The 25,860-nt window shown below is 55.4% G+C and overlaps 7 protein-coding genes across 7 annotated transcripts; 4 read left to right on the top strand and 3 right to left on the bottom strand.

The window, feature by feature from the left end:
• Window positions 1-680: 680 nt before the first annotated feature.
• On the top strand, window positions 681-3,162 carry PG997_005880 (uncharacterized protein; the record flags this gene model as incomplete). Its single annotated transcript, XM_066810195.1, has 3 exons — window positions 681-690; window positions 747-2,120; window positions 2,171-3,162. 3 exons carry the CDS (start codon window positions 681-683, stop codon window positions 3,160-3,162), a joined length of 2,376 nt encoding a protein of 791 aa, XP_066669118.1.
• Window positions 3,163-4,723: 1,561 nt separating this feature from the next.
• On the top strand, window positions 4,724-5,691 carry PG997_005879 (uncharacterized protein; the record flags this gene model as incomplete). Its single annotated transcript, XM_066810194.1, has 2 exons — window positions 4,724-4,945; window positions 4,987-5,691. The coding sequence occupies 2 exons, from the start codon at window positions 4,724-4,726 to the stop codon at window positions 5,689-5,691; spliced, it is 927 nt and encodes a 308-aa protein (XP_066669117.1).
• A 1,235-nt stretch (window positions 5,692-6,926) lies between these two features.
• PG997_005878 (uncharacterized protein) lies at window positions 6,927-7,763 on the top strand (the record flags this gene model as incomplete). Its single annotated transcript, XM_066810193.1, has 1 exon — window positions 6,927-7,763. One exon carries the CDS (start codon window positions 6,927-6,929, stop codon window positions 7,761-7,763), a length of 837 nt encoding a protein of 278 aa, XP_066669116.1.
• Window positions 7,764-9,842: 2,079 nt separating this feature from the next.
• PG997_005877 (uncharacterized protein) lies at window positions 9,843-11,724 on the top strand (the record flags this gene model as incomplete). Its single annotated transcript, XM_066810192.1, has 4 exons — window positions 9,843-10,559; window positions 10,628-10,895; window positions 10,954-11,303; window positions 11,371-11,724. The coding sequence occupies 4 exons, from the start codon at window positions 9,843-9,845 to the stop codon at window positions 11,722-11,724; spliced, it is 1,689 nt and encodes a 562-aa protein (XP_066669115.1).
• A 1,318-nt stretch (window positions 11,725-13,042) lies between these two features.
• On the bottom strand, window positions 13,043-14,693 carry PG997_005876 (uncharacterized protein; the record flags this gene model as incomplete). The annotated part of the gene is made up of 3 exons (XM_066810191.1): window positions 13,043-14,309; window positions 14,409-14,593; window positions 14,667-14,693. 3 exons carry the CDS (start codon window positions 14,691-14,693, stop codon window positions 13,043-13,045), a joined length of 1,479 nt encoding a protein of 492 aa, XP_066669114.1.
• Window positions 14,694-15,524: 831 nt separating this feature from the next.
• Window positions 15,525-19,208, bottom strand: PG997_005875 (cell division control protein; the record flags this gene model as incomplete). The annotated part of the gene is made up of 5 exons (XM_066810190.1): window positions 15,525-15,700; window positions 15,795-18,044; window positions 18,143-18,784; window positions 18,895-19,047; window positions 19,169-19,208. The coding sequence occupies 5 exons, from the start codon at window positions 19,206-19,208 to the stop codon at window positions 15,525-15,527; spliced, it is 3,261 nt and encodes a 1,086-aa protein (XP_066669113.1).
• Window positions 19,209-20,079: 871 nt separating this feature from the next.
• PG997_005874 (uncharacterized protein) lies at window positions 20,080-25,630 on the bottom strand (the record flags this gene model as incomplete). Its single annotated transcript, XM_066810189.1, has 3 exons — window positions 20,080-21,867; window positions 22,810-24,629; window positions 24,685-25,630. 3 exons carry the CDS (start codon window positions 25,628-25,630, stop codon window positions 20,080-20,082), a joined length of 4,554 nt encoding a protein of 1,517 aa, XP_066669112.1.
• Between the last annotated feature and the right edge of the window lie 230 nt (window positions 25,631-25,860).

The raw sequence follows: 25,860 nt of genomic DNA, 5'->3' as shown, positions 1-25,860 counted from the left end.
ACGGTGGAGACGCGCCTGGGTAGGGATTTGACGCGAATCTTAGGTTTCAATCTCATGCATTTGTCTGCTCACTTTTATTCCAGCATATCAGAATCGCGTTTTCGCCCAGCAGCGGGTCGCCTGAATGTACCGTTGTATCCCCCATTTTGATCTAAAATTTGGGTTGGAACTGTCGCAATTCCGCCCAAGCCATCTATCAATCCCATCCCACCTGATCGCTTGTCAACCCATCCCAGATCTTATCGCGCCTACTTAGACAGCCAGAAAGGGCTTCTGGTTTCGGGTCCCGGCCTGCAATAAGCGCCTGTACTACCTGGACCATCATCTATCTGCGACTGTTGACCACCCCTTCGACGCCATTGTTTGTTTGCAGTCTTTACCGGAATTCTTCAAAACATTGTCAGCTGTCAACGATAGTAGTACCGAATTGTACCTTTTGGTTTATTACCTAATTGAGACAGACACACTACTACTACACTCTCAGTATCAGTTACACCTTGGACGCCATCTTTCCAGAGAACCCAGACCAGCTTGGCTGGGCTGTTGTATAGGCAACAAGCGAGGGCTCCTGTCCACCCAGGTTCTTTGTACCACAGCCAATACGAAGCACAGCATTTTCACAGTAAACAACCGAACACCTGTGATGGTACGGTGATAGTCCACACCAGAACCGAGCCAACATGGCTCAAAGTACGTTCGCTAATCGAGATTACCCACATCTTAAGACCTAACTGACACCATTAAAGGATCCGGAGCAGGACCACCAGCACAATGGCCCCCGCGATCGCCCCACGAAGCCCTCGCCAGCACGCCCGGCGGCCGCGAACGAATGCGCCGCATGGCGGAGCGGTCTTCGCCCTCACCATCGCCGCTGAAGCGGGCTAGATCTATGTCCGCCCTTGCCGCAAGGTCGGCCACTCCTCAAAACAACATGGACGATGAGGACTTGGATGTAGATATGGAGGACGAGGAAGATGACGAGGAGACGCTACAGCTGAAGCTACAGGCTATACAGGCAAAGCTAAAGTTGAAAGCGCTCCAGCGGAGACAAAAGCAGGCCGGAGGCTCCGTGGACCTGAACAGTTCGACCACCACCAAGCCATCGCCAGGGCATGACATTGTAGCCGCAAGTCGGGCACAGTCACGCGCGACAATGCTAAAGGAAGCAAAAAAAGTCCCACCTCAGCCTCAGACGGAGGTGCAGGTTCCCGTTTCGCCAGTGCGGCGGACGCAGACTGCTCAAAGTCAAAGGTCGCCCAGCCGGGTGCTACTGGGTATTGACAAGGGTCTGAAGGCGAAAGATGTTTCGTTGAAGCGAGCATCCAGCCAACGAGGCCCGCGCGACGGCGACGGACCTAGTAGTGGCTATTTGCAAAGATCGCGCACGCCCGCTGCGAACCAGGAGAACCTCATAAGCCGAGACCGGCCGAAGTCATTCAGTGAAAGACTGGCCGAGGCAAGGAATGAGGAGGCGGCAAAGAAAGAAAGGCAAGACCGAATTAAAAGTGTCAGAAACGACACGTTCCAGGTCAAACAAGAGGAAGTGGAACAATACAAGAGCCAGGCGGTAGAGATACCTGAAGCGCCATCGGAGCAAGGATCGTACAGCCGGGCGGAAATCCTGGCAGGCGGGAGGATTAAAAGGAGCAATACGGTTCCCAGCGTACGGAGAGGCGACGACATTAACGGTGAAGGTGGCGCGGCGAATTCTGATGAAGCAGCTTCGTTTGAACCATACTCGGCCTTACATCTTTCCAAACGCATCCTCCCTCACAGCGTCTTAGCACGCACCCTTTCGGGGAAGAAACCGTACCTGATCAAGGATCTTCTAGCTTGTGTCAAGGCACCAAACTTCGAGCTGCCAGATATCGAACAAGACATCGTGGTACTGGGTATTATTGCATCCAAATCCGATCCGAAAGCTCACAAGCCTCCACCGGGCGGATCGGATCTCAAAGAGAAGAAGAACCGGTTCGCTGACGGTGATGACCCGCGTGGCAAGTATATGGTGCTTCAACTCGTGGATTTGACTTGGCAACTTGACCTTTTCCTCTTCGATTCTGCCTTTGCCCGCTATTGGAAGCTGTCGCCAGGTACCCTGGTGGCAATTCTGAACCCGAGTATCATGCCTCCCCCAAGGGCCGCGAAGACACAGGCCGATTTAGTATAGTGCTGAATAGTGATGGTGACACCGTCCTGGAGATTGGAACAGCGCGTGATTTGGGGTACTGCAAGAGCGTGAAGAAGGACGGCAACCTCTGCAACTCATGGGTCAACAAGAAACGTACGGAGTTTTGCGAATTTCACATGAATGCAGCCCTGGAGAAGCACCGTTTTCACCGGCAAGATATCAACTCGGCAGCTGGCAGCGGCATGGGGGCTCGGCCCAAGAACCACCGGGAGAAATGGCAGAACGACAATATGAAGAAGAGCACCACCAGCAACTACGATCGTGTTTCGGGCTCTCAGTACTACCTGTCCCATGCTAGTGCTGCAAGTCTCATCGACGGTGAGCATTTGGCCTTTGGAGGGGTTGCGGATCGAGCGGAGCGCAAGGAGGCCCTGAGGCGCCGCCTGGAGCACCAAGAAAAGGAGCGAGAGATCATGAAGCAGCTCAGCAACCTTGGTCGTGGTGCCGGCAGGGAATACATGAAAATGGCTGACCGTACAAACCAACTGGGATCTAGTGTATCATCTGCCGGTGGTACAGCTCAGGACTCGCCAAGCATGAGTCAAACGCCGGCATACGATGCGAAAAGTCTAGGTCTCGTGGCGCCGAGGGGAGCAGACGCCAAGAAGGTTCATCTGAGCCCTGTTAAGCGCAAGAGGAACCTGTCGTCGTTCAACTCGATGTCTAGCACGGGATCGTCGTCGTCGTCTGTCAAGGCGGCGAAGACGGCGCCAGCTACCCAGGCTAAGTCTGAAGGAGCTCTGGGCTGGGGCACCTCGCTAAAGGATAAGCTTTCCAACATGAAGAACGGCCAGAGGTTCGACGGCGCGACGAGCGCTGCCCCGGCGGCTAGCAGCAGTTTTAGTGATGGCGGTAGTTTCCAGTCATCAGTCAGTCTGACGCCGGCCATCAAGGGCAAGGATAGCAGGGAGAAAGCTGAACTGCCGGCTCGCAAAAAAGACGCGGTTTGTAACGGAAAAGGGGATACGTGAGGCGGGAAGGGAAAGCCTGGGAGGGGACTTCGCGAGGAACGAATTGGTCTTGCTGGACGATGGAGAGGACGATGATGAACTTGTCGTCTTGAAATGATACCAACAAAATAGCTGTTCTAGTATGGCTAGTGATGGCGTGCAAAGGAGCCACCCGCGCCAGAAAGGGGCGGGTGGCAAGTCTCGACGCAGCGAGGAATTTTCGCATGCTGCGCCTTGTTTTGATATAGCGGGCGTCCAAGGGAAATAGACCATGGTCTGAAATCATATGTCAGATGAATACATACCTAGCTCAAAGTCAAGTGTGAACTGTCTAAGCAGGTTGAATTCTCGTTACCGAATACCTACCGTAGATCTAAACATTCCTACTACCACTCACACTAAAGAACGAGGAGTATATAAAGCCGGTAACATTTTAGTGAGAGCCGAACCTGCAGCAGGCCACTAGACGTTGATAGAACAAAACCAGAACCCATCGCTCTGGAAACACGAGCGTTATCCGACTCCTACTATATGCCTAGGTATGCTATATTATCGAAGAGGTGTCCATAGCAAGTCAGTATGCTGGGTTTTAAGACATGACGGCCAATTTCCACGATGGCTTGACCAAGGGGACGCATTCTGCCTCTGTGGCACCATAGCAACTATCGACCGGCTATCGCAGCAGCGGGGGAAGGCAAGAAGAGAAAAAAAAAAACATGTCGATACCTTACGGAGTCAGAGAGGGCAAATCTGTGAAGAATCTAGCAGACTCCACAGATGGGCAGGACTAGATCTCTAGTTTCAGGCCGAATTTTCCCAAAAGGAGGAGACCCCTGTGGGGCGGATGACACTGGCGGGTAGGCAACGTCGGCGGGGCAAATGGCAACAAAATTATTTTTACTTGGACTTACAGGCAACTACCCCGCCATACGAAATTGTTGGTATAGACATGGAGGGAGGGAGACCGAGGGGTAGGATGGGCAGTTTGTTGGAAACGGACAGAGGCGAGAACAAGCACGGCAACAGCAAGCAAGCATTCAGTACACCTCGAGCGACACGGCGCACTGCTCTCCCAAGCCACTCACTCACTCGCTCGCTCTGTTGCCAGCATGGGAGGGCGAGAGTGAGAGAAGGGGAACCAGTCCGGTCTGGTCTGGTTTGCCGCCAAGTAGGTATGTAACCAGGCCGCATGTGCCTGATTGGATTCGCCAGAGGCAACACCATGTAAGTGGCAGATCCAAGTGTCGCACTCTCAAAACTTCTTTGCTGTCACCCACTTAGGGGATCCGCCAATGACATGGAAGGTACTATAAGAATTTTTCTTTCTTTCTCTTCTCTTCTCTTCCTCTGCCCTGGATTGCTCAAACGGGAAAAAAAGAGCGGTCACTTTTTTGCGGCGGGTCAGGTTGTTGCCCATATATTTATATCGACGGCTTTCCGGTCACTGTGACGCTGGTTTCCCTCGACTCTTGCCATCTCTTCACATCTGTCCCTCTCTCATACACATCCCACTCTCTCTTTTCCATCTCATAGACCATATACCCCCTCAGTCGTTGCGGTACATACCCACCCACAAGCAAACATGTCTATGCCTGAGGAGATCGTCATCGACCCCGCGGTCATCAAGGAGCTCCAGCAGTTCGAGGATGCCATCTCGGACGTTGACCTGGAGATCGCCGCTAAGCAGTGGTTGATGACCAAGGACATCTTCGCCAAGCGCCAGCACTCCATTGCCAAGATCCCCGGCTTCTGGAGCGTCGTCTTCGACAAGGCCGTCTCCGAGCTCGAGGCTGCCATCACCCCCGTGACAACGTCATCTTCCAGCAGGCCCTGACCGCCATCGAGGTCGACCGCCCGGAGATCCCTGCCAGCGCCAAGACCACCGACACTGGCATTGACAAGTTCGGCGAGCCCCGCTCCATGACCATCACCTTCCACTTCAAGGAGAACGACTTCTTCGCCGACACCGTTCTGCGCAAGACCTTCTTCTACCGCTACGGCAACGACGGCTCCACCGGCCTCGTCTCCGAGCCCGTCAAGATCAACTGGAAGGCCGGCAAGGACGTGACCGAGGGTCTGTCCGACGCCGCCTACGGCTTCTGGCAGGCGCAGAAGGCCAACCCCAGCCAGCAGCTCGACGCCGCCCTCTCCGGCGACGCCCGCAAGGCCCGCGATGCCGCTGCCCGCGAGATGCCCGAGTACAAGGCTCTCGCCGCCATGATCGAGGAGAAGGAGATTGGCGCTACCAGCTTCTTCAACTTCTTCTCTTACCGTGGCCGCTGGACAAGCGCCGCCGAGAGCGTCCAGGCCAAGGCTGAGGCCATGGCCAAGCGCGCCAAGGCCGGCGAGGTCGACGAGGACGACGAGGACGAGGACGACGAGGAGTTCCCCGAGGAGCACGTCGAGACCTTCCCTCCCGGACACGACGTCGCCGTCACCATCGGTGACGACATCTTCCCCAGCGCCATCGACTACTTCCTCGAGGACGACATTGACAGCGACATTGACCTCGACTCTGATGATGATGAGGACGAGGAGATGGAGGGTTAAACAAGTCAAAACAAAACAGACCTTGCCATCGATAATGTACCACTGGGAGCGTCCCCCCCAAATACGTGGTGACCAGTCATGTGCCAGCGAAGCCCCTCCAGACCATCCAATCAGGAAGTCGCGAGGTTTTATAAGCCATCGGTCACCAATTCCATCACAATTGACCTCTCAAGTCATATACATGGAACACTTTTGGTTGCCCAATGGATACAGTAACGACTGCCGCGTCGTCGCTGTCGCAAAAGACGGGTCGACGTGGAATGAAGATTACGAACAAAAGGGATTGAAAATATAGAGATGATATTATAGAATATCATGGTTCAGTTTAGAGGATACCCCCACCCACAATAATGAAAAATTCATAAAAACTATCACACCATTCGTTCTTTGTCTTGCCGTGTATAAATGAGAATTTAGGACGAGGTCGCCGGGCGTATCACTATCCCATGGCTGTTTGGCCTTAACGACCCTTTTTGGCCCCAACACAGGCTGTGGCTGGAAATACCATAACGGTGCCATTGATGTCATCCTAGCTTACTTTTCTCGTTAAGAAGCACTTGAGACATGCCAGGTCGGCCGTGCCAGTTGTACGATATCTGTGCCCTCCCCAACATCCGCCGCCCCTACTATCTAAAGCAACTTTCCGATAGCAGCTTATGCTGCCGTGAGCTAACTAGCTCTCGCCCGTTTCTGGTGTTTTGGTCTGTCTGCCATTCTGCCTTCATCCAGTGATGTCGTGGCATTTTTGAACTATCAGAACTTGTGGTTGATCCTATCACGATACGAAGGAGACTGCAGGCTTTTTTAGTCAACTCGAAACACACCTTGAGTTGACACGATAAACCATTTTTGTGCATATGACGGGTTCTCTTTGATGATTTGGCATTTAGCAGTGGCATCTCCCGTCTGCGTAATATGTCTTTCGGTAGCCACGAAGGAAAGGGCTGTACAGTCTTAGGGAGCAAGTGTCTTGGAGATTGGGCAAACCAAGGTGTGCAATTCTTGGCTAAGCCATGCATCATCCGGATAATAGACAACAATGCCTTTCAGGTTGCTATTCATCGCGGTCTGAGGCCTCGTGTGCTTCAAGAGGAGTATTATATCCATACCTAAACCTTGAACTCTGCCAAGTGGATTCGCTGACCCTTGACCGCCCAGCTCAAACACCCTTCCCCTATCGTTAACTCAATCTACAGTTGAGTCCTGCTACCTTGAGGAACGGCTCGAGGAACAGTATGAGTGCCTCAAATCTCAGATGGTACGGCGCGTTATTGACTTCTCCCCTACTCTACCTTTTGCTTGACGCGGTACCCAGAGCACGCGAGAGAAAGCCGACTCTGACCTCCTTTCATCCGTTTCCCCGCTTGCCTCCGGAGCTTCGACTCGAGATCTGGGAATACTGCGCCCTCGTCGAGCCGCATATTTCCCCTCTTTCCGGGGTCCTAAAAGCCCACCGGTCACCTTGCCCTAAACTGATGTGTATCAACCAAGAGAGCCGCGCAGTCGCCCTCAAGACCTACTTCATACGCCTCGCGGTGTCTTCTAGTGTCAACCCGGGCCGTCTCGTTTCCCCTTACTCGCCTGTCTGTCACCACAATGTCTACCTGCTGGCTCCGCACGGCCACATCCTGTATCCGATGAACCCTGGCAAATTCCACCGGGGCGTGCCGTGGCGAACCTGCTCCTTTCGAGAGGTATCCCTCAAGGCGTGCCGCAACCAGATCCACGCATGCGAGGTGTTACCAGCGCCCGCGGCAAGGCTGCTTTCCAATCGATTTTGGGCCTCCTTGATATGGAGCTTCTACGTCCCGCACACCTCGACGACGGAGGAAACGTCCTGGGAGGCAATCTTCGCCCGTGCTGTCGGTGGTAGCAGTGACAGTGACAATAATGGTTTTTGCAGCCTTCGCAAAGACAAAGTCGACGCGCCGTCTTGGACATTGGGGTTCGTGTACATTTGGGATGACTTGCATGGCGGCAGGGTGCTTCACCGCGTACCGGCAAATCTCGGTATGCGGCGTAGAGGAGACGGCATGCATGGTGTTGCCTCACTTCGGGATACTGTGTATTAGGTAGGCATCACGGCGGCGGTCGGAGCCCGACCGACTTCGTGGGTCTTTCCACGTGCTTTGCCAGGCAGTACAGAGGACTACACGGCCGTCCGAAAGCGCAACACTGCCAGCTATGTTTTCATGCGACAGATAAGGTCACAGGTGATGGGGAGAATGACCTGTTGGGTTCGAGTTGACTTATACCTCGCGGTTATGCAAGAGTCAAATCTTTCGGCGCAATCGGGTTTATGGCTCATGTATGCTTGATGTTATTCAGCTGGTAGTTATTGCCCAAATAAAGTGCGCGTAGCTATGACTTTAGACCTCAATATAATACGTGGACGGTGTCTTCGCGGGTGAGGTTCGCTCTGTCTATGTGATCCTTCAGTCTGATCGGGAGGTCTCATCCGGATCCAATGTGACTTGCTACGGAGATCAAGTGACGCGGTCTCGGGGCAAGGTGAGCAGGCGGGCATCGAAAGCCACACTGTTCTCGAGCGCGGCCAATGACGGGTACAGGTCTGTAGCTTTGCATGAAAACGTTGCGTGACAATCTCTGTAATGTGACATGGGGCGTGTTTTCGTTGCTGCTTTTGCGCCATGGCGGTCCATCGGTAGTAAGAGAGAAAAAAAAAAGTGACCAGACCAGACCAGACCATGTGGATTGGCCACGATGGTTTTGTATACTTAAGCATGCATACCTACCCTACCTACCTTACGTAGGACACAGTAGGACACAGTAGCTTGGGGTTTGATTGATCTTGGCGGCATGGGAAAGCAGTTGTTATCGGCTATCAGCTAACGAACGCGCCGCACTTGGATAGTTGCCTGCTTGTTGGGCTTCTGCACATTAGCCTCACCATTTGCTAGTAGCTGGCAGGTTAACCTAAAGCAACGACTAGATCTAGATTGCATGTCCCTCTCGAACTGTCCCGGCTGCCCATTTTGGTGATGCCAAGTCAGGTGGGGTAGCTTGTCCTGGCCGTGCCCACGTGCAGCGATCAATCAACAGATCGGACGAGAGTTCTCTCTCTCTCCCGACTCTCGCTTTTGGTGTCTTTTCTTACTCGATGCAGGGCTACCTAGGTAGGTAGGTATTCGTGGTTTATGAGTGACGTACTCGAGCTATACTCTCTCTTTCTATATATATATATATATATATCTTGGCAGCGAGTCAAAGATACAGTATCAATGGGAGAGACAGTGTGTGTGTGTGTATGCTTGTGTGTGCGTGTGCGTGTGTGCGCGCGATGGATGGAGCGTTTGATTCACCGCTGCAGGTACAGATGGGCGATGGGCGATGGGGGGTGAGCTGAAGCAGAAAGTAGGCTGGCCAAGTGTAATTGTGACCCTCCGCAGCTCACCGATTGATTGGCAACTGCTTCTGGGTTGCCCTGCAAAAGCCCACTTCGGCTCTGGAAGTGTGCTGTACTATGTGCTGTGCTGGGAGTTACGGTCAACCAGCGCTCGCTCTCCCCTCTCCCCCTCTCCCCTCACTAGAGCGATGGACAGGATAGGCCAGCACGAGCGACAAGGGACCGACAGACAGCATGATAATACCTACATACCTAACCTAACTAACCCCCCGTCGGCCCTGGATGGATCGGTTTGAGGGGAAGGGAAGAAAAAAAGAAGAAGAGAAGAAGTAACAATAGAACAACGCAGACAGACAAGGCCTTTGTCGAGCTTCTGGCTTCTGCCAAAAATTATTCTGGATTGATTCTGGCAACCTTCAGCTGATCGATCCATCCATCCATTTGACTGCTGTCTGGCCTGGCTTTTTGGTTTTGGCAGTCGAGAGTTTCCAACAACCCAACCCACCACACCTGGGTCACAAGTTGCTCTGCTCTCTCTTCCCGGTATCACATCACATCACCACCTTCCAGCTCAACCTCGACTTTCTCACCACCGATCAAACAAGCCAATTCGACTCGGCCGCAGCCTCGACACGACCACCACCTTTCCCTGCCCACCAACCCCTCCTCCGCCCAGCACCATTCTTACCTGACTACCTATCTATCGCATTATCCTTTGGTGCCGCCAACTGAAAGCCTCCCGCTTTTGCCCACCCTTCCCCAGAACCACTATATCCCATACACGATGCCCTGCTTCAAGGGCATCGCTGTGAGCATCCACGCCAACGGAGCCCCGCTCCACGAGCATGGAATGCAAAAGCAGTCTCGCGTGTCTCGCATCAGTACTTATATACCCGTGCCCTCGCCGCAGCTGAATACCGACACCCAGAAGCACGAGCCTGCCCGTTTCGCCATCTCCATCACCCTGCTGAACCCGGGCGCCCCCATTCCCTACACGACCCCCAAGCCCAATGAGGCCAATCCTCACCCTAAGCCTCTCTACGCCGGCCCGCTGCCCTCCGCCCATTCGGACCCCTCCAAACATGCCAACACCGTCACGCCCTACATTCCCATGACCAACTCGGAAAACGAGACCATTGCCGCCTACATTTACTTTGACGGGAGAGCCAAGGAAGAAGTGGCCACACTTCTACGACCCGGCGAGGAGACTTGGGTTAACAGTCGATGGGTTCAAGTCCCCGACAGCGAGGGCGGCGGTCTTGCCGAGCGCGAATTCCTTTTCCGCGAGGTCGGGCTTGAAAGGTGGCTGAACGGCCTGGACTTGCAGGGTCACGATGCCGCCGAGAAGGTGGAGAAGCGGAGGCAGAAGTTCGAGAGGCGCCATCGCCGCCAAAAGTCGGCCGCCGCCGGCACCAACATGGAACAAAATGGCAAACAGCGAGATACGTTGGCCTACGGCAGCACCGACCAGTCGCCGATTGTGAACAACGACAACAGCATGGTCGATTCCGAATCGGATTCCATGTCCGACGACGACGACGAGGACGAGCCCCCGAGGCGACGGGCCAGATTAAGGTCGCCATGTTCCGCGTGATAGCTTCCGGCGAGATCAAGAAGGGCGAGTACTCGCCGCAATTCGACGCCCACGATGATGACGACGAGGGCGAAGGGAACCAAGGCGGCAATAACGGTGCCATCGACGCTGATGTCGAACACACCACAAGTTTTGCCAAGCCCAAGACCCTGGATCCCAAGACGATCAGCACCCAAACCGTGACCGGCATCGACGGCCCGGACAAGCCTTACGCCACCTTCACCTTCTTCTATCGTGGACAGCGTGCGTTCTTCCGTACTGCCCCAGCTGCTTCTTCGCTATGCTAACATTCGTTCTACAGGCCAACTTGCTAAGATGGGCATCGTGCCCTCTGCCAAGGACACCAAGACTACTGCTCCTGGTGCTAAGAGGCGGAGTACGCAATTGGACTTCTCAGGACTGAGCCCTCTTAAGAACACAGGCACTGTGGGCTTTTCAGCTTTCCGCGACCAAGACGCCGAGGCAAATCAACGTCGCAAGTCGAGAAAGAGTGTTTCTGGCGTCATGGATGATAGCGATGACGACGACGACGATAGCAAAAACCCGCTCCTCAAGATGGAGGATACTGACGATAAGGACGTCAAGACCCACCTGGCCCCTGAGGATGCAGAGCTCCAAGCGGAACTGAAAGCCGGTATCGACCGCATTCGTGTAAGTTCAGTCCCGGGCACTCACAACCTTGTCGTGTTCGGATTTGGTGTGCTGACCTCAAGATTAGCTCAAGCGACAACACTCGGCCGAGCCTGATAGCGCTGCTGCTTCTAGGAAGTCGCCCAGCAATGGCCCAACTGCTGGGTCTACGCCTACAGAGTCTGGATCAAGTGCTGCACCTACTACTTCTGGGGGGATCACAAATCTACTATCCCAAGCCTTTTCGGATGATACGACAATCGGTAGCCCGCTGAAGAAGCAACGCGGGAGTGGCGACGATATTTCTATGGATCGATCTGCTGGATTCCCGTCCGCGATCGGGGACGTGCTTGCCAGAGCTACCGCAGAACAGAAGGGCAAATCGATAGCACCCCCTGGGGCTGTAATGGGCCCCAAGGACGAGTCAGATGAGGAGCTGTAGTATCGCTATCTACCGTGTAGTCATTACCAGTCAGAGCAAGCTGAAACAGGCCGTGAACTATCTTCGACGCCCACGCGCCGACTCGAGCATGAACCACCGGCTTCGGCTCGTATATGCCACCAGGTATAGGTGATAGCGAATATCCGCATTCAGTTATCACGTACAAGTTACAGGGTCCCTCTCTACCATGACCGCAGCTCCACAGCAGGATTCTCTTGGGTACTGGGGATATCAGCGTGGCCTTTGGTATTGTGGCGAATTTGGAGTACCGGAAAAGAGATGGTTGGCGAGCATTGCTGGGCGTTTCTGCTTGGGGAAAGAAACCAGGGAACCAGAGACAGACACGACAGTTTTTCTTTTTCGGTACCGCAAGTCTCCAAGACCATAACATTTTCATCACGGGCCCCTTTGTGCCCCTTCTGGGAATGATCTCGAGAAGCGTAGGGACAAGATGAGAGGAACCGAGTGGCAGAGAGGGAAAGGGGGGGATGGGATAGGGATCTCCCTTGCCCTTTTGCGCATGGGGTCTCGGAGGGTTTTCAATGTGGAATCAAGATGATGTTGGACCAAGGGTGGAAATCAATCAGTCACATTCTTGCAGACGGCGTGCCCCGATGTCTGGCCTGGCAAAACAGCATCATCTCTGTTGGGCGCAAACGCGAGCCACGCAGCTACTTTCCTGGTAGATGAAGTTAAACCAACAAACCAAAAATATACGCGCGCGGATAATACGCCGCTTTCTCTCTGAACATGATGCGGGAACACGCGGCTTTCAAAGGGCTTTTCTGATGCAAGGCAATGGAAGAAATTACCTCGCGCGGTTCGACCGTCCCCTTTTTGCTCGTCTAAGACAAAATACCCTTCCATGCAGGCCGGTTCAAATAGAATGAACTATTAGTTTGTAGAAGTAGACTCATGCTGTCCTTCTCTCTCCTTTCCGCTAGGGTATCTTGATATAATGTGCAGAATGAATAAGAAAAAAAAGGAAAAGAAAAAACAGGATTCTTTCAACCCCCTTCTTTTCACCTCGTCCTGCTGTCCCATGTTCGGCCCCCCCCGGGCAGTTCTACGGCATACACGATGTATCCATTATACCATCTCGAAACAGGAACCTGAACCTCCTTTCCGAAGACGTGGAAGAATAAACCCAGTCTCATCGAAACAAATGCACTTCAGAAACGCCAATGCTGCCCGCTCCCCCGTTACCACCCAAATACCAAACCATGTGTGTTTTCTCTCTTCTTTTGAGACTTCGAAAAAAAACAGGGGAATAGAAACAAAACAGGAACAACCCAGATACGACTGACGATGCCCGTTTTTATCGTTGCGGATTTTTTCCCGAAGACGACGATCGACGACGCACCAACCCGTCCACCCCTTGGCCGTAACTCGAGCCCGTGCCCGCACCGACACTTCCGCCAATGTCTTGGTACTCTTCATCGTCGTAGCCCTCATCCTCGTACGCGTTACCGTTCGCAGCAGCTGCCGTTTCTTGTGCTGCTCCGCCGGCGCCGCCGCGCTGCCTCTTAGACTGCCTCGGCGATCCCAGGGAGGAGGAAGAAGCGACGGCCGTTGTTATCGAAGATAGGGGCCGTTGTCGGCCACGCTCGACACTTTCCTCCTTGATCCTTCTGTCGCCGCTGTTGTCGTTGCTCTCTGGCCGCTTTTCGCGCCGAGCCCGGACGACATCCGTAGCTCCGTCTGCGTCTCGGCCTGCCCAATTCCGGTCCTCGTGCTCTTCTTCCTGCTTGATGGCCAGCTGCCGCTCGCGGCCGTTGGCGTGCTCTACCTTCAGCTTGCCGGATGCAATCGCCACCGCGCCGCTCCCGCCAAAGCCCTTAGACGGCGTGGGTTGGCCCGGTGGTGGCGGGTCCCTAAAATCGCCATCATCCCCATCATTGCCACCCTTGGGCTTGCGGGGGCCGACCACACCACTATTATCACCACCGCCGTTGCCGCTGAAGAAGAACATGAGGACGGCCCAAGCGGCGGCCATGGAAATCATCTCGGCGGACCAGAACAGTGCGGTGCAGACGACGAAACTGAAGATGCGGTGGTTGTACATGAGCCAGCGCACGCCCGTCAGGCGGGCGACGAGCTCGACGCGGGCCGCGTAGACCTGCAAAGTCTGGCCCGCCTGGACGTCCAACAGCAAGCTTAGGGGAAGCTGGTCGCGGAACTCGACGAGCTCGCCCATGGGGAGATCGAGGGTGATGCGCCCGGCCGACGAGGAGGAGCTGCCCACCAAGACGTGCCAAAGCAAGAACAGGGCACGCGAGGCCCGTGAGACGAAGGGGTCCTCGTAGGGCAGGAGGGCGGCCCGGCGTGACGAAAAGACGACGTTTTCTCCCGGCGCAGCTAGGATGTCGACGTAGGGGTCGACCGGTGTCGTTAGCGCCGCGGGTCCCCACGACTGGGCCGGGTCCTCGAGCACCGAGCGCGTCGCGACGAGGGCCACCATGAAGTTACCATGGCCTAGGTTTGGCGGCGAGCGGGGGAGGGTCAGATGGACCGAGACGTCGTAGGCAGTGTCGAGCATGAGGTCGTGCGACAGCGATGCGAGGCCGTAGGGATTCGGACCGACACTATCGAAACCGAACGGGCACACAGGTCAGTCTGATGTCTCCTCCGTACACATATATTACAACGACGAAGCAATGGTGCTGGTGCTGGATCAAACTCACTTGTACTGTAGATGTATCGGCAAGGAAACGACCTTCTTGGGAACGTAGCTGTAGTAGAAGATGGGGTATGCCAGGGAGGCAATGCATAGCAATGCGACCGAGGTCGAGATGAAGAGGAAGGTGTTGATGTAGGCCCGTTGGGCGGTCGGGGCCGTGGCGAGGCGAATCGGTCGCTTGACGAGCTCCTACCGATGCAATTCTGTTGTTAGCTTCCTCTCTATCCTCTGTCTCGCCTGGTGTGTATATGGACAGACGTACAATGGCTTTCTTTGCGACGAGACTCATCCTGTCCACTTTCGGCCGGAGCTGATCTGGTCTGGTGGTGGGGGCAACGACGTTTGCTTCTCTCCAGCGACCTTGGCCAGAATGCCAGGGCGGGCAGCAAAGAAGGTCGCTTGGCTTCGCACAAGACAAGGCTGGCACCAAAACAATTGGGGGTGCTGCTGCTGGTGGTTATTGTCATGGAGAAGGAGTAAGGAGAGGAGCCGATGCCATTTCGATGATGATGCGGAATCAAATGCACATGCCGCACAAGTCCAGTCCTGGTACTCCGTATTCCGTAATACCTGCTGTAATAGCAGCTCGCTAGGGACGCTTGCCGATTGGCTAGCGGCCCTTGCGCCCCAACGCCCCCGCCATAGCTCCTGGCAATAGCAAATAGCGGCGGCCAGTGGCACCGACGTCATGCCAGCAGTGGACATTGGACATTGGACATTGGATATTGGATGCTGAGGTCTACTTCCGTCACATGTTCAGAATAATTTCTCATCAATTGATTGTTCGTTCGGGCATGCTCGGAAAATGCATCATCCGCCATGTGAATATACAAATAACGCCATCCCCAATATCCAGTTGGATCGTATCCGTTCATGTCCGCTAACACACTTACATCATGTATCATCCCAAGGGGGCCTTTTGCTAAACTCGCTTGCTGTACTGTGAAATATATGCAACTGCAAAACTTCGCATGAACCAAATCCGCTCATGAATATGCCACACCGCCAAAGAAAAGAGAAAAGAAAAATAAAAAGAATCGAACCAATTTCATTCCTCATTCCCTTCGTCATCTCCGTCCATTCGTTCATCCCATCCACTTCATCCTCTTCATCCTCTCTCTCAACAGGGCTGGAGGTAGTTGCTGGGCACCAGTCCACCCCGTCCCGCCCCATTGCCAGAGTGAATCTCGGCCTCCCACCATCCATCGTCCTGGTGCCGCAGCACCGCCAGGTAATCTCCCTTGCTGAATCCCAGCTCCTCGGGGATGGCAGCCTGGTACATGTACAATGCTCGTGCTGCATTGCTGTGTTAGCCACTATCGTCTCCACCAACCATGGCGAAAGGGGAAGGGGAAACCCATGAAACAGGAGTTGCCATTAGTAAACTTACCAAAATGGAGAATGGGCCGGCCTTCTCTAGTGTACTGTCGGCTAGGGTCCGCCACACTCTTGCTTCGCTGTCGGCTCTGCGACATCGACCTGCCATCGTAGAACGCCACTGCTCCGCTTTGGCTGGTGCCCGGCCTGCTACCGCCACCCCGTCCGCGCTGAGAGCCGTACCCGTCATCACCGCCCAACGGCGCCAGCTGCACAGCCAAATCACTGCCCATCTGACTACCCAGCTGGCTGCCACCCATCTGGCCGCTGCTAGGACGGTCAAAGTCCCCGCCTCGGAAAGTGGCTGGTGACGCCGTTCGGTTCACCGACTGCGTGCTGGGCGAGTTCTGGTGGTAGTAGGGGTTGTCCGACCCACGTCTGGGCGTTTCCGATGTTGTCATACGGGAGTCACTGCGCGCCGGTTGCCTGGGGCTGTTGTACGGCGCAGGGGACGGCGCATGATACGACGACCGCGGGTCTGGCTGCGCTTGGTGGCTGGCAGCAGCGTACGGGTTAGGGGATGCAGCGCGTTGGTACGACTGCCGTGGCTCTGCCTGTGCCTGCGGTTGATGACTGGCCGCATAAGGGTTAGGGGAAGGAGCACGGTATGCCTGTCGAGGTTCAGCTTGCGGTTGTGCTGGGGGCTGTGCTTGGGGTGGCGGTTGGGACGGCGCAAGGGGTTTGACCTGAGCGGCGGCTATTTCAGGCCGAGTACCAAGACCAGGAGAAAGAGCGCGAGGCACCGCTGGACTAGGTGCCCGAGGCATCTCGCTACCCCTGGTTGATGGTCGCGGCATCTCGCTACCCCTGGTCGACGGTCGCGGCATCTCGCTGCTCCTGGTTGACGGTCGCGCGGCGGGAGCACTGTTATATGAGCTGGGCTGGGGGCGCGTGAACATCTCACGGGTCTGCTGCTCGTATTTGCGCGAAGTAGCTTGCATTGCCTTCTTCGTACACGCGGCTGCCGGAACACCAAGGCGCTGAACCTGCTGGTCGTACGAGGGGGGCGGTGTCCCACGCTTGGCTGCGGCGACGTCGGTGTTGGCCCTCGGCGCTGGCACTGATCGGGAGAACGCCTGTGACCGCTCTGAGCCGGGTGCCGGGGTAGCAATACCATGGTAGTGGTCGGCCGACATCCTTCCTGCGGACTGCTTGCTGCCTGTCACCCCCTTCAGCTCCGCCAGTGCCAGGGCGATAGGGTCCAGTTCTTCCGCGGGGGTCGCATTCTGTTCCGCTTGCTTCTTCTTACGATCAGAGTTAGCGACTTCGAATACGTTCTGGCCAATGTTGAGAGCCAGGCTGGCGTTGGCATCAATCGGGTCAGGGCTGACAGCACGTTCGGAAGCCAGATTACGCTCGGGAGCCAGACTGCGTTCGGGAACCAGGCTACGTTCGGGAACCAGGCTACGTTCGAGAACCAGGCTACGTTCGGGAACCAGGCTACGTTCGGGAGCAAAACTGCGATCAGAAATCATACTACGCTCGGGAGCAAAACTGCGATCGGAAGTCATGCTACGCTCGTGTTGCTGGTACATCTGTGGCCGTCTCGAAGTTGCCGAGTTGTGTTGTGTATTTTGTGTGGTAACAGGTCCCCAAGTGTTTCTGTTGCTTGGCGCTTGCATGTCCTTGGTACTCTTCCTCCTGAAGGGGCTGTGGTTTTGGAAAAAGCCGCTCTTCTTCTTGAGAACCCGCTTGTCGGGAGAGTCCTCAATTGCCGCCGGCTGCTCGGGTTGCTTTATAGGCGATACCTGGCCACTAGGGGGCTCCATGCTAGAGAGCGAGGTAGGGTTCGAGTAGTCGCTATGCTCGTCGCGGCTGGACAAGTTGGAGCTTGTCGCCGAGTTCATGCCGGAGCCGGGGCCGTCTGTACGGCACAACATCGTCATGCCATCCATCGGGTAAGGGTCGTGAGGAACAGCTGCGAACTGCGAGGTCTCATACTGCTGCTGCTTCTGCAGCATGTTCGACTGACGACTGCCTGAGGGTGGAATGACTGAACCAGGGCCATTTTGCGGTGTCAGCTCTCGACTTGTAGAGGCGTAAGGATCCCGAACAGGTTCTCGTACGGGCTCAGGAACGGGCTCGCGAATAGCCTCACGAACAGGCTCTCGCATAGGTTCCCGCATCGGCTGCCGCACAGGTTCACGAATAGGTTCGCGGACAGGCTCCCGGACAGGCTCGCGAACGGGCTCGCGAACAGGTTCTCTGACTGGCTCTCTGGCAGGCTCCCTGGCAGGCTCTCGAACCGGCGGGGGAGAGGATCCTGGTGGGCGAGGTCGCGCGCGAGAGAAGAATTAGGATCGTGATGAGACGAGTATGTAGAGGGCTGAGGTGAAGAGCTGCGGAAGGCCGGGTTGATACTCCTTGGGAATTGCGCCACCGAATAGGCATCTTCCGGGTCCACCGACGCTATCGATTCGTGGTCTTCGACGTCTCCTCTGCAGAAATTAATGTACTTGGGCGGGTCGGGGATCTCCTGTCCGGTGCCCCTCTCGGTGATGAAGTTGATGATGTCCTTCTCGACCTCCATCTTCTCAAGCGACAGGCGGATCTTCTCGCATGACGCATCGTCGCTGACGCAGACGGTCGACGCAATGTTGGCGAAGGTCCACAGCGAACTCTTGGTGAAGTCGAGTCTCTCCTCCTCGAGGTCCTGGAACTTGTCGGCGGCGGCCTTCCACTCGCGGTTCCAGCGGGCAGTGGTGTCCTCGAGGGCCTTGATGGCCATCTCGTACTCGGAGTTGGAGGTGGCCAAGCTGATCTGGGTCTTCTCCAGCTTGGCCTTGTTCTTGCGCTCTTCCTGGCCCATAACCATGTGACCCTGCGCGAGGTAGCCCTTGATCTTGAGGCATTCTTGCTCGTACTTGTCGCGCGACTTGTTGACCGATTGCGTCTGCTGTACCTTGACCTTGAGCAGCTTCTCGACCGTGTTCTGGACGATCTTGCGGCGCTCCTTCATGCCGCCGGCGAAGGCGGCGAGGGGCCCTCGAGCTCCGTCTTCATCTGGTTGGCGATGCTCGAGTGCTGCTTGGCGATGGACTCGACCTCGCCCCGGACGGTGTCGAGCGACGTTTTCAGGCCGCCGGTCTCGTGAGACCCCAGCGACTTCCGACTCAGCGACAGGAGCTTCCTGGCGTACTCATCCTCGATGGAGGCACGGGCAGCGTAGAAGGCTCGCAGCTCGTCATTTGTCTGCTTGGCCGCGAGCATGCGGTCGAGTAAGGGCGGCACACCGGCATCTTCTTTTCCCCAGAAGTTGTTGGCGACTGTTGTGGAGAAAGCATGTCGGTCAGTACATTAGGGTCCAAGTGCCTTTCCTCATTACTTACATATGCAAGTGCATACACGATCGTGGACGGGTGAGGGCTAAAAAAGAAGGCTACTTACATGACAGTGCCACTGTCGGGCCTTCAGTGGCGGCAGGCATGATGCCCGACACTCAAGAGGGCTGTTACAGACAGATGATAGAAGCAATATGCTCTCGGGGCATACGGAGGGTGTGATCCAGCTGATGCGCGAGCCGCTTTCGGTGCAATGCGCAAGAAGTGATTTCCCAGGAATTCCACGGGCTGGTCGTCCGGTCGTCCGGTGCTAGAAGGAAGGGAAGGCGTGGGTGAGAGAAAGCCAAAAAAAAAAAAAAAAAAAAAGACCGTCGCTCGTCCTGCACACCCAAGATTCCTGAAAATTAGATTAAAGGGGACGGTTCTGTCCAGACCCAGACTCGTGCCGGAGAAATGTGTAAATGTAGGTAGGTGGTGTAAATGGCGGGATTAGAGAATGTACGTGATGTATGTGGGTGTGCGCAAGACATGACTAGGGTGAAGCTCACCGTCTTCTGTCCTGTCGGTCTTTTCCCGCCAAAGCTGGTATTGACATGGGCGAAGCTGGTGCGTTGGCGGGGAAACGCTAGCCGCCCTGCCCGTGGAGCTGTGCTGCGCTGTACTTGCATTTGCTACAGGGGATCTACAGGGAATCTACAGGGATGGCGTGCCGACATGCGCGCCCCTGTCTCACTGTAACTGCAACCAACAGGAGGACAAAAAAACCTGGAGAAGCGGCCCCCGTTCAATCTGTGATCGCTAGGATCGACCAACCTGCCAGCTTCGTTCGACGGTAGTTGCTGGTTGACGTGATCTCAACTGGGCAACTAGAATGTTCCGGAAAATATCTACATAGTCACTAACACCATCGTGTTCTAATTTTGGCGAACAAGCTGGGTGGATTCACTGCATGCGTTGATTCTCTTGCGGTATCAGATATCAGATCGATGATAGATGATTGTGGGTGCTACCATTGCCTCAGATCAGCAATCTCCCTAGCCCGTAACCCTCATCCTCGTCTTCGTCTTCGTCTTCGTCTTCGTCTTTGTCTTCGCCATCGTCGTCGCTGCTCTCGTCTCCCAAAACCACAGGATCGGGTATGCTGTCCCAATTCGGAGCAAATGCCGCTCGAGATCCTTCTGCCGTACTGTGACGTTCTTTCCAGTACTCGTCCGCCTTGCCGCCCTTGCGCCGGTACGTTTCCTCGAACTCGGCCTCCTCTTCCACGCCCGCCGCCTTGACCCAACTCCAGAAGTTCATGTTGGCCCCTTTGGCGTCGTCGCCGCCATCGCCTTCGCCGCGCAACGCCTGGTAGTCGCCGTACTCCTCTTCGTCGTCGTCCACCTCGCCGACCTCTTCCACGACGAACTTGCCGTTGGTGGCCGGGCCGTACCCGTAGGGGAACCACTTGGACGCCCGCGCCATAATGGCCTGTTTGGCGCGCCGGGCCTCGTCGGGCCAAATGTCTTTCTGCTGATCCTTCAGGAGTCGCTTGTGGGTCTTGTTGGGCGCCTTAGGCGCCTTAACCCACTGCTTCGGATTCGCGGGCAGGTTGGCGAAGTGCGCCGCGTTACCCTCGCCCCAGTCTAGGTGTACGACGTAGACAGGGATTATCTGGGCCCTGTCAAAGACGATATACTCGAGCTCGCGGTTTCCCACGTACGAGTCAACGTGGTCACTGTGGGTGCGGTCCTCCTCCCGCCAGTTATCCTCTCGGGCGATGCTGCTTGCCCGACCCATCAGCGTCGCGCACACAATGAGCTTGAGCCCAAAGTACTGATCGGGGGTCGTCGCCGCGCACCTCCCGTTTGAGTACGAGAGGGAAAATGCGGGATCGGGGCTGCTATAGATACCTCGCCCGTACGTCGAGCCGCAGCGAACCTCATGTTCGGCCTTGGTCGTGGGGTTCACTTGGCCCGGTTTGAAGAAGCCATAACGAACAATGGACCCGACAAATTGGCGTTGCGTGCCGTGCCAGGTCTGGCGAGGCTTGACAATATGCTCCACCATGTCTTCTATTCGACTTCCGCGCGCAACTGCATGTGGTACATAGCGGCGAAGATAGGTTGCTGATCTGCTAGAAAGCTCATGGCGGAGTCTCTCCTGGCATTGTCGGAAAGCATGTAACAGGTCTTGCCGAAGGACTTCTTCCACGTGAAGCACGCGAAACTCGGAAGGGATCTTGAGGATAATATCCGCGGGTGTCTTTCTCAGCAGCTCGAAAGCGGTACCGCGCTCTATCCCCTCCGAATGTCTCTGGCTGATGTTGGCTACTTGCTTCAGCTGGGGCTGGATGGTGGACCGGCCGTTTCCCTCGTGTTTCTGCTTCAGCGGATTGCGCTCCTCAACTTTCCGGCGGGATGACTCGATATGTGTGACGGCCTCCTTGGCCAGCGAGAGAACCACCATGGTAGGTTCGTAGATGCCGGAGCCGGCATCCGACTCACGCTCCCGCCATCTGTCAATGTTGTTCGTGTGGCTGGCCTCATCCACGATCTCGCTCAGGCGCGCGCGCAGGTCGATGATGGCGGTACGGGATAGCGTGTGGCGGCACTCGACGCTCCACGTTACTGCCACGGCTGGGTAGTGCGGCCCAGCCAGAACGCGAAGAGTGAGCTCGTCGTAAGCAAACGCCAGCTCTGTATCCAAGGGGGAAGAAAGCTGCAGATGGTCGCCGAGTAGCCCCTCGTTGATAAGCTCGTCCACCTCTAGATCACGCAGGAAGGAGAGCTCGATGAGCTCGTCCTCTGAAAAAGTGATGGGTATCTGCCATCTCGTGTCGCCCAAATAGCTGTTGTAGGGAGTTGTCCGATAGGGCAGGCATGAATCGAATAACGATTGGCAATGAGTGGTGAATTCGTATCAAGATGAATAATCATGGACCGTTTTTCGTTAAATAGATGCGATGTTGCGCCACCACTCTTGTTAGTGAATGATGTTGCGCCGCCACTCTTGTTAGTGAATCAGGCATCCGGTGTGACTAACTCAGTATGCGACCTCAGGTGGATTAAGGCCTCAGTTGTACCGGGCAGTGTGAATATAAATTCTCAAATGAGTCAACGGTAATAAAGTTACCAATTTGCTGTCATTCGGGCAATTAAGCTTCACGTAACGCTCACGAACTACGTTGGCACTGTCAGATGCCTTGTTCAATAAGGCCAATTTTGGTATCACCAAAATATCACTACACCTAGATACAGACCACACCACACACTTGCCGCGAATGGTTTTTTCAGAATACTTGTCTTTCATTGCTATATCGAGCATATTATATATGTTGTTCTACTCTTGCTGTCCGATATGTTGGAATGCGCGCCGCGCCACACCGGCGTAGCTGCTGATCTACGGGCTGTCAAAGATCCTAGGGTACCACCTAGGATGCGAAAGGAACGAATGCTAACCTATTCAACAAGAAAACTATCTGCGACACACCGGCACTTAACCAACAACAAGATGAAGCCATTCCACTGTTGCCGATTTCTACACACACACACACGCACGCACACAAGACACCACACATCTCCAACAAGCACACCCCCCGGACGCCTGAACTTTTCTTCTTGCATCTCCCACACAGTCCATCGAGCTCCTCGGCAAGGAAAGGCCACAGCCCCCACGTCATTGGGCCTGGAGATAAATGATCAAATAAGAAACGAAGCGCAACTATTACTCTTCACCGTGTACGTATAGGTTCGACGATCAGCTCACCACCTCGTCTTTCACCTCCCCGACATCTTGTACCTGATCTCCCTCAGGCTTCTTGGCTACCGTCTCGTCCAAGATCGATTCGCCGGCCGTGTTAGTTGCTAAAGTCTTAGTTTCCTCGATACGGACGCTTTCTTCTGCCGCCGGCTCACTCTTTGTCGAGTCCTCCGTAGGCTTACTGCTGGTAGTCGAGTCTGTGACCGGCGCCATCGTTTCCGAATCCTTGCTTTCTCCCTTAAGCTCTTCCGTGGGCTCTTCCTTGGACTCGTCCTTGGGCGCTTCTTTCGACTCGGTCTTTTCCACGGAAGGTTCCGGTTCGCTAGGCTTAGCGACAGGCTCACCTAGGCCATCGACCGTCATAGTTCCCTCCTCATCAATCGACCACAAAACCCGAGTAGTCGAGAAACTCAACACCGGCTTCCCGTCCACTGTAGTTGACAAGGTGCTTGGGCTTGGGCTCTTCGTCGGGGCTCTTCGCTGTGGGCCCCTGGCACGACCCTTGCGGGCATCAGGAAGGGGAGCCTTCTCCTTCTCCTTCTCCTCAACCTCCTCTTCCTTAGGCTCGTCCTTCTTAGGAGCTTGGGGTCCAAGTTGCAGCCGCTTGTTAAGGTCGGACATGAACCCAGCTTGCAGAGCAGCAATCTTGCCACCCACCGGCCGAGCCGGAACCGCTGGCTTCTGTTTAGCTGCTGCTTCCGGTTCCCTGATCCCGGAAGGTGACTTCGAGGGGCGTGCCGGAATTTGTGGCTTTGGCCGGTCCGGAATCGCGGGCTTGTCATCGCCTGAAGCCTGCTTCTTAGGCGGCCTGGCGGGTATCGAGGGCTTTTGAGAAGTTGCTGGCTGGTCAACGGGGGACTCTGGCTCTTTGTCATCACCCTGCGGGGTAGAGACTGTAGTAGTGAATTGGAGAGAGTCGGGCGTGTCCTCCCAAACGTCACGACTGGGGAATCGATGTGCAGATTTTGATCTTGCTGCTTGCACTTCCGTGTTGAGATGGGGTTGGCCTTCTACCCAAGAAGGTGGTCGTGAACGACGCTGAGCGAAATGATCAGGACTGCGGTCTTCCAGCTCCGCAAGTTCCTCCTGCCTCCTAGCAAATGCCTGTGCTATCGTCTCGCCCTCGCGAGGGGTGATATCCGAGGTCTTCTCTTGCGCACGGCTTCTCCTGAACCCCTCAGCAGGCTCGGGTGTGTGTACTTCTGCTGTGGCATGCACACTGTTAGGAGCGTCTTCCCAGACGTCTTGGCTGGGGAACCTGTGATGAAACTCCTTCAAATGATCCGGTCGAGACGCTGCCTTCTTTTCGCCCTTGTCGTCTTCGGGGAATAGAGGCTCGTACTCTTCGACGTCGTCAAGTGGGGTAGAAACCATCTCAGTAGGGGGTGGGCTGTAAATGCTGGTAGGGCGACTGCTTGGGCGGCTGCGGGGCTGATCCATTTCGTAGCTGCTACCGCGACGTTCCGCCGGAGGCGCAACCGCGGGCTGCAACTCGTACGGCGATGGTCCTTTGGCTACTTCGTCGGATGCCAGAATAGGGGCGTCGTAGCCTTCCTCAGTATCCGCACCAACCTCAGATGGCTCCCCGCTGTGCTTATGGTATCCCTTGCGGTTGCCATGGTCATCAACATGGATAACGCCATCGTTGTCGATATCGGCGACTGAGATCTCAGGCCCGGTGAAGCCGCCTTTGAGAGGCGAAGACAGCGGCTCGGCGTGCTTGGCAGCAGCAGAAGGGGGCCGAGGAGAAGAGATTCTCGAAGTGTATTCTTCGGTGGCTTGATGCCCAACCTGTTCACTTGGCGTGGAAATGTGGTCTCCAGTACCTGTTTGGCTTGTTAGAGGTGCTCCGAAGTTAGGGGATAGGAATTCTGATTTTACCGAAGCCAGCCCCACGGCTAGCAGTATCACGGACGATCCTGTTGAGTTCTTCGCTGCTCATAGAAAAGTCGTTGGCACGATCGTGCAAGTGATTGTGAACTTCCTTCTTGTGCAGCTCTGGGTGCTTCTCGTAGTAAGCTTTTTCGAACTTGTCTGCCGGGGCCACGCCGTGCCCGTGGAGACCATAGCTGCCCGGGGGTACGGATTCGAAGCCAGTGCGGCCACTGTGCTTTCTCGAGTGGTTTTTGGGCCTGCCTGCTGCCTCTGAAAGGGCAACGCTCGGGGCGGGAGAGGGAGCCTGAACGTCCCCGGCATAGTGCAGCATGGGCACCCGCTGCCCGATCTCGGGAATGCCATGTTCGTCTTCGACGTGGCTGTCGGCGTTGGACAGTTGACTGGTAGTGCTAGCCTTCTTCTTGAGACCTTTGCCGTAGCCGTAGACGTCCTCGACGGTAGGCCTTCCGAGGCCAAAAGAAGCGGCTTTGTCCGAATCGGTACGAGTGACCGTCATAACTCGCTGCTTGGCACTTTGTGCGGGCATGGTAGGCTTGGGAGCATAGAGCTGGATGTCCTCGCCGATTGTTCGGGTCTGCTCAGGAGAGGTCGAGGCCGGGCGGGGCGAATCTGCAGATGCCTCCAGCCCGTCCGTAAACGCGGCGTATTCCTGGCCCTCCTGGCCAATCGAAGGCAGATCCACGCTGCTCGAACGGTCGGCCGCATTTACCGACATACCCAGGCTGCTCTGGCCGGGTTGGCGACTTTTCGAGAAGCCCTCGTTCAGGGGAGAGGGGGCGAATCGGTCATGGTTTGGGGAGACTGATCGGTTGACGCTCCTCTTGGCGGGTCGTGGAGGTATCGAGGGCATGGAAGAGCCATTATCCTTGTCCTGACTCCTGGAGGGACGGGGCGGAATTACTGGTGGTTGCTGCATGGTGGTGGCGGACATTGTAGTCGAACAAAATAGCTCGTCGAAAATGCCGGAGGTTATAAACGGTCGAAGTACACAGTGACGTCGTTACAGTTGTTTCCAAACGGACAGAATTGAGACCTGTTGGAATGAGGGGACCATGTCAGTAACCAAGCTGGGAAAGCACACTCGAGTCACATAGAGCCGGCTTCGGGTAAAAGGGCACAAGAGGGACTGCAGTGTGTGTAATAAGCAAAGTTTTCGTTATC

The sequence above is a fragment of the Apiospora hydei genome (genome assembly GCF_038363865.1).
Source record: "Apiospora hydei strain CBS 114990 chromosome Unknown utg000005l_segment0_segment0, whole genome shotgun sequence".
Taxonomy (NCBI): domain Eukaryota; kingdom Fungi; phylum Ascomycota; class Sordariomycetes; order Amphisphaeriales; family Apiosporaceae; genus Apiospora; species Apiospora hydei.
This window is presented reverse-complemented; position numbering and strand designations above follow the sequence as displayed.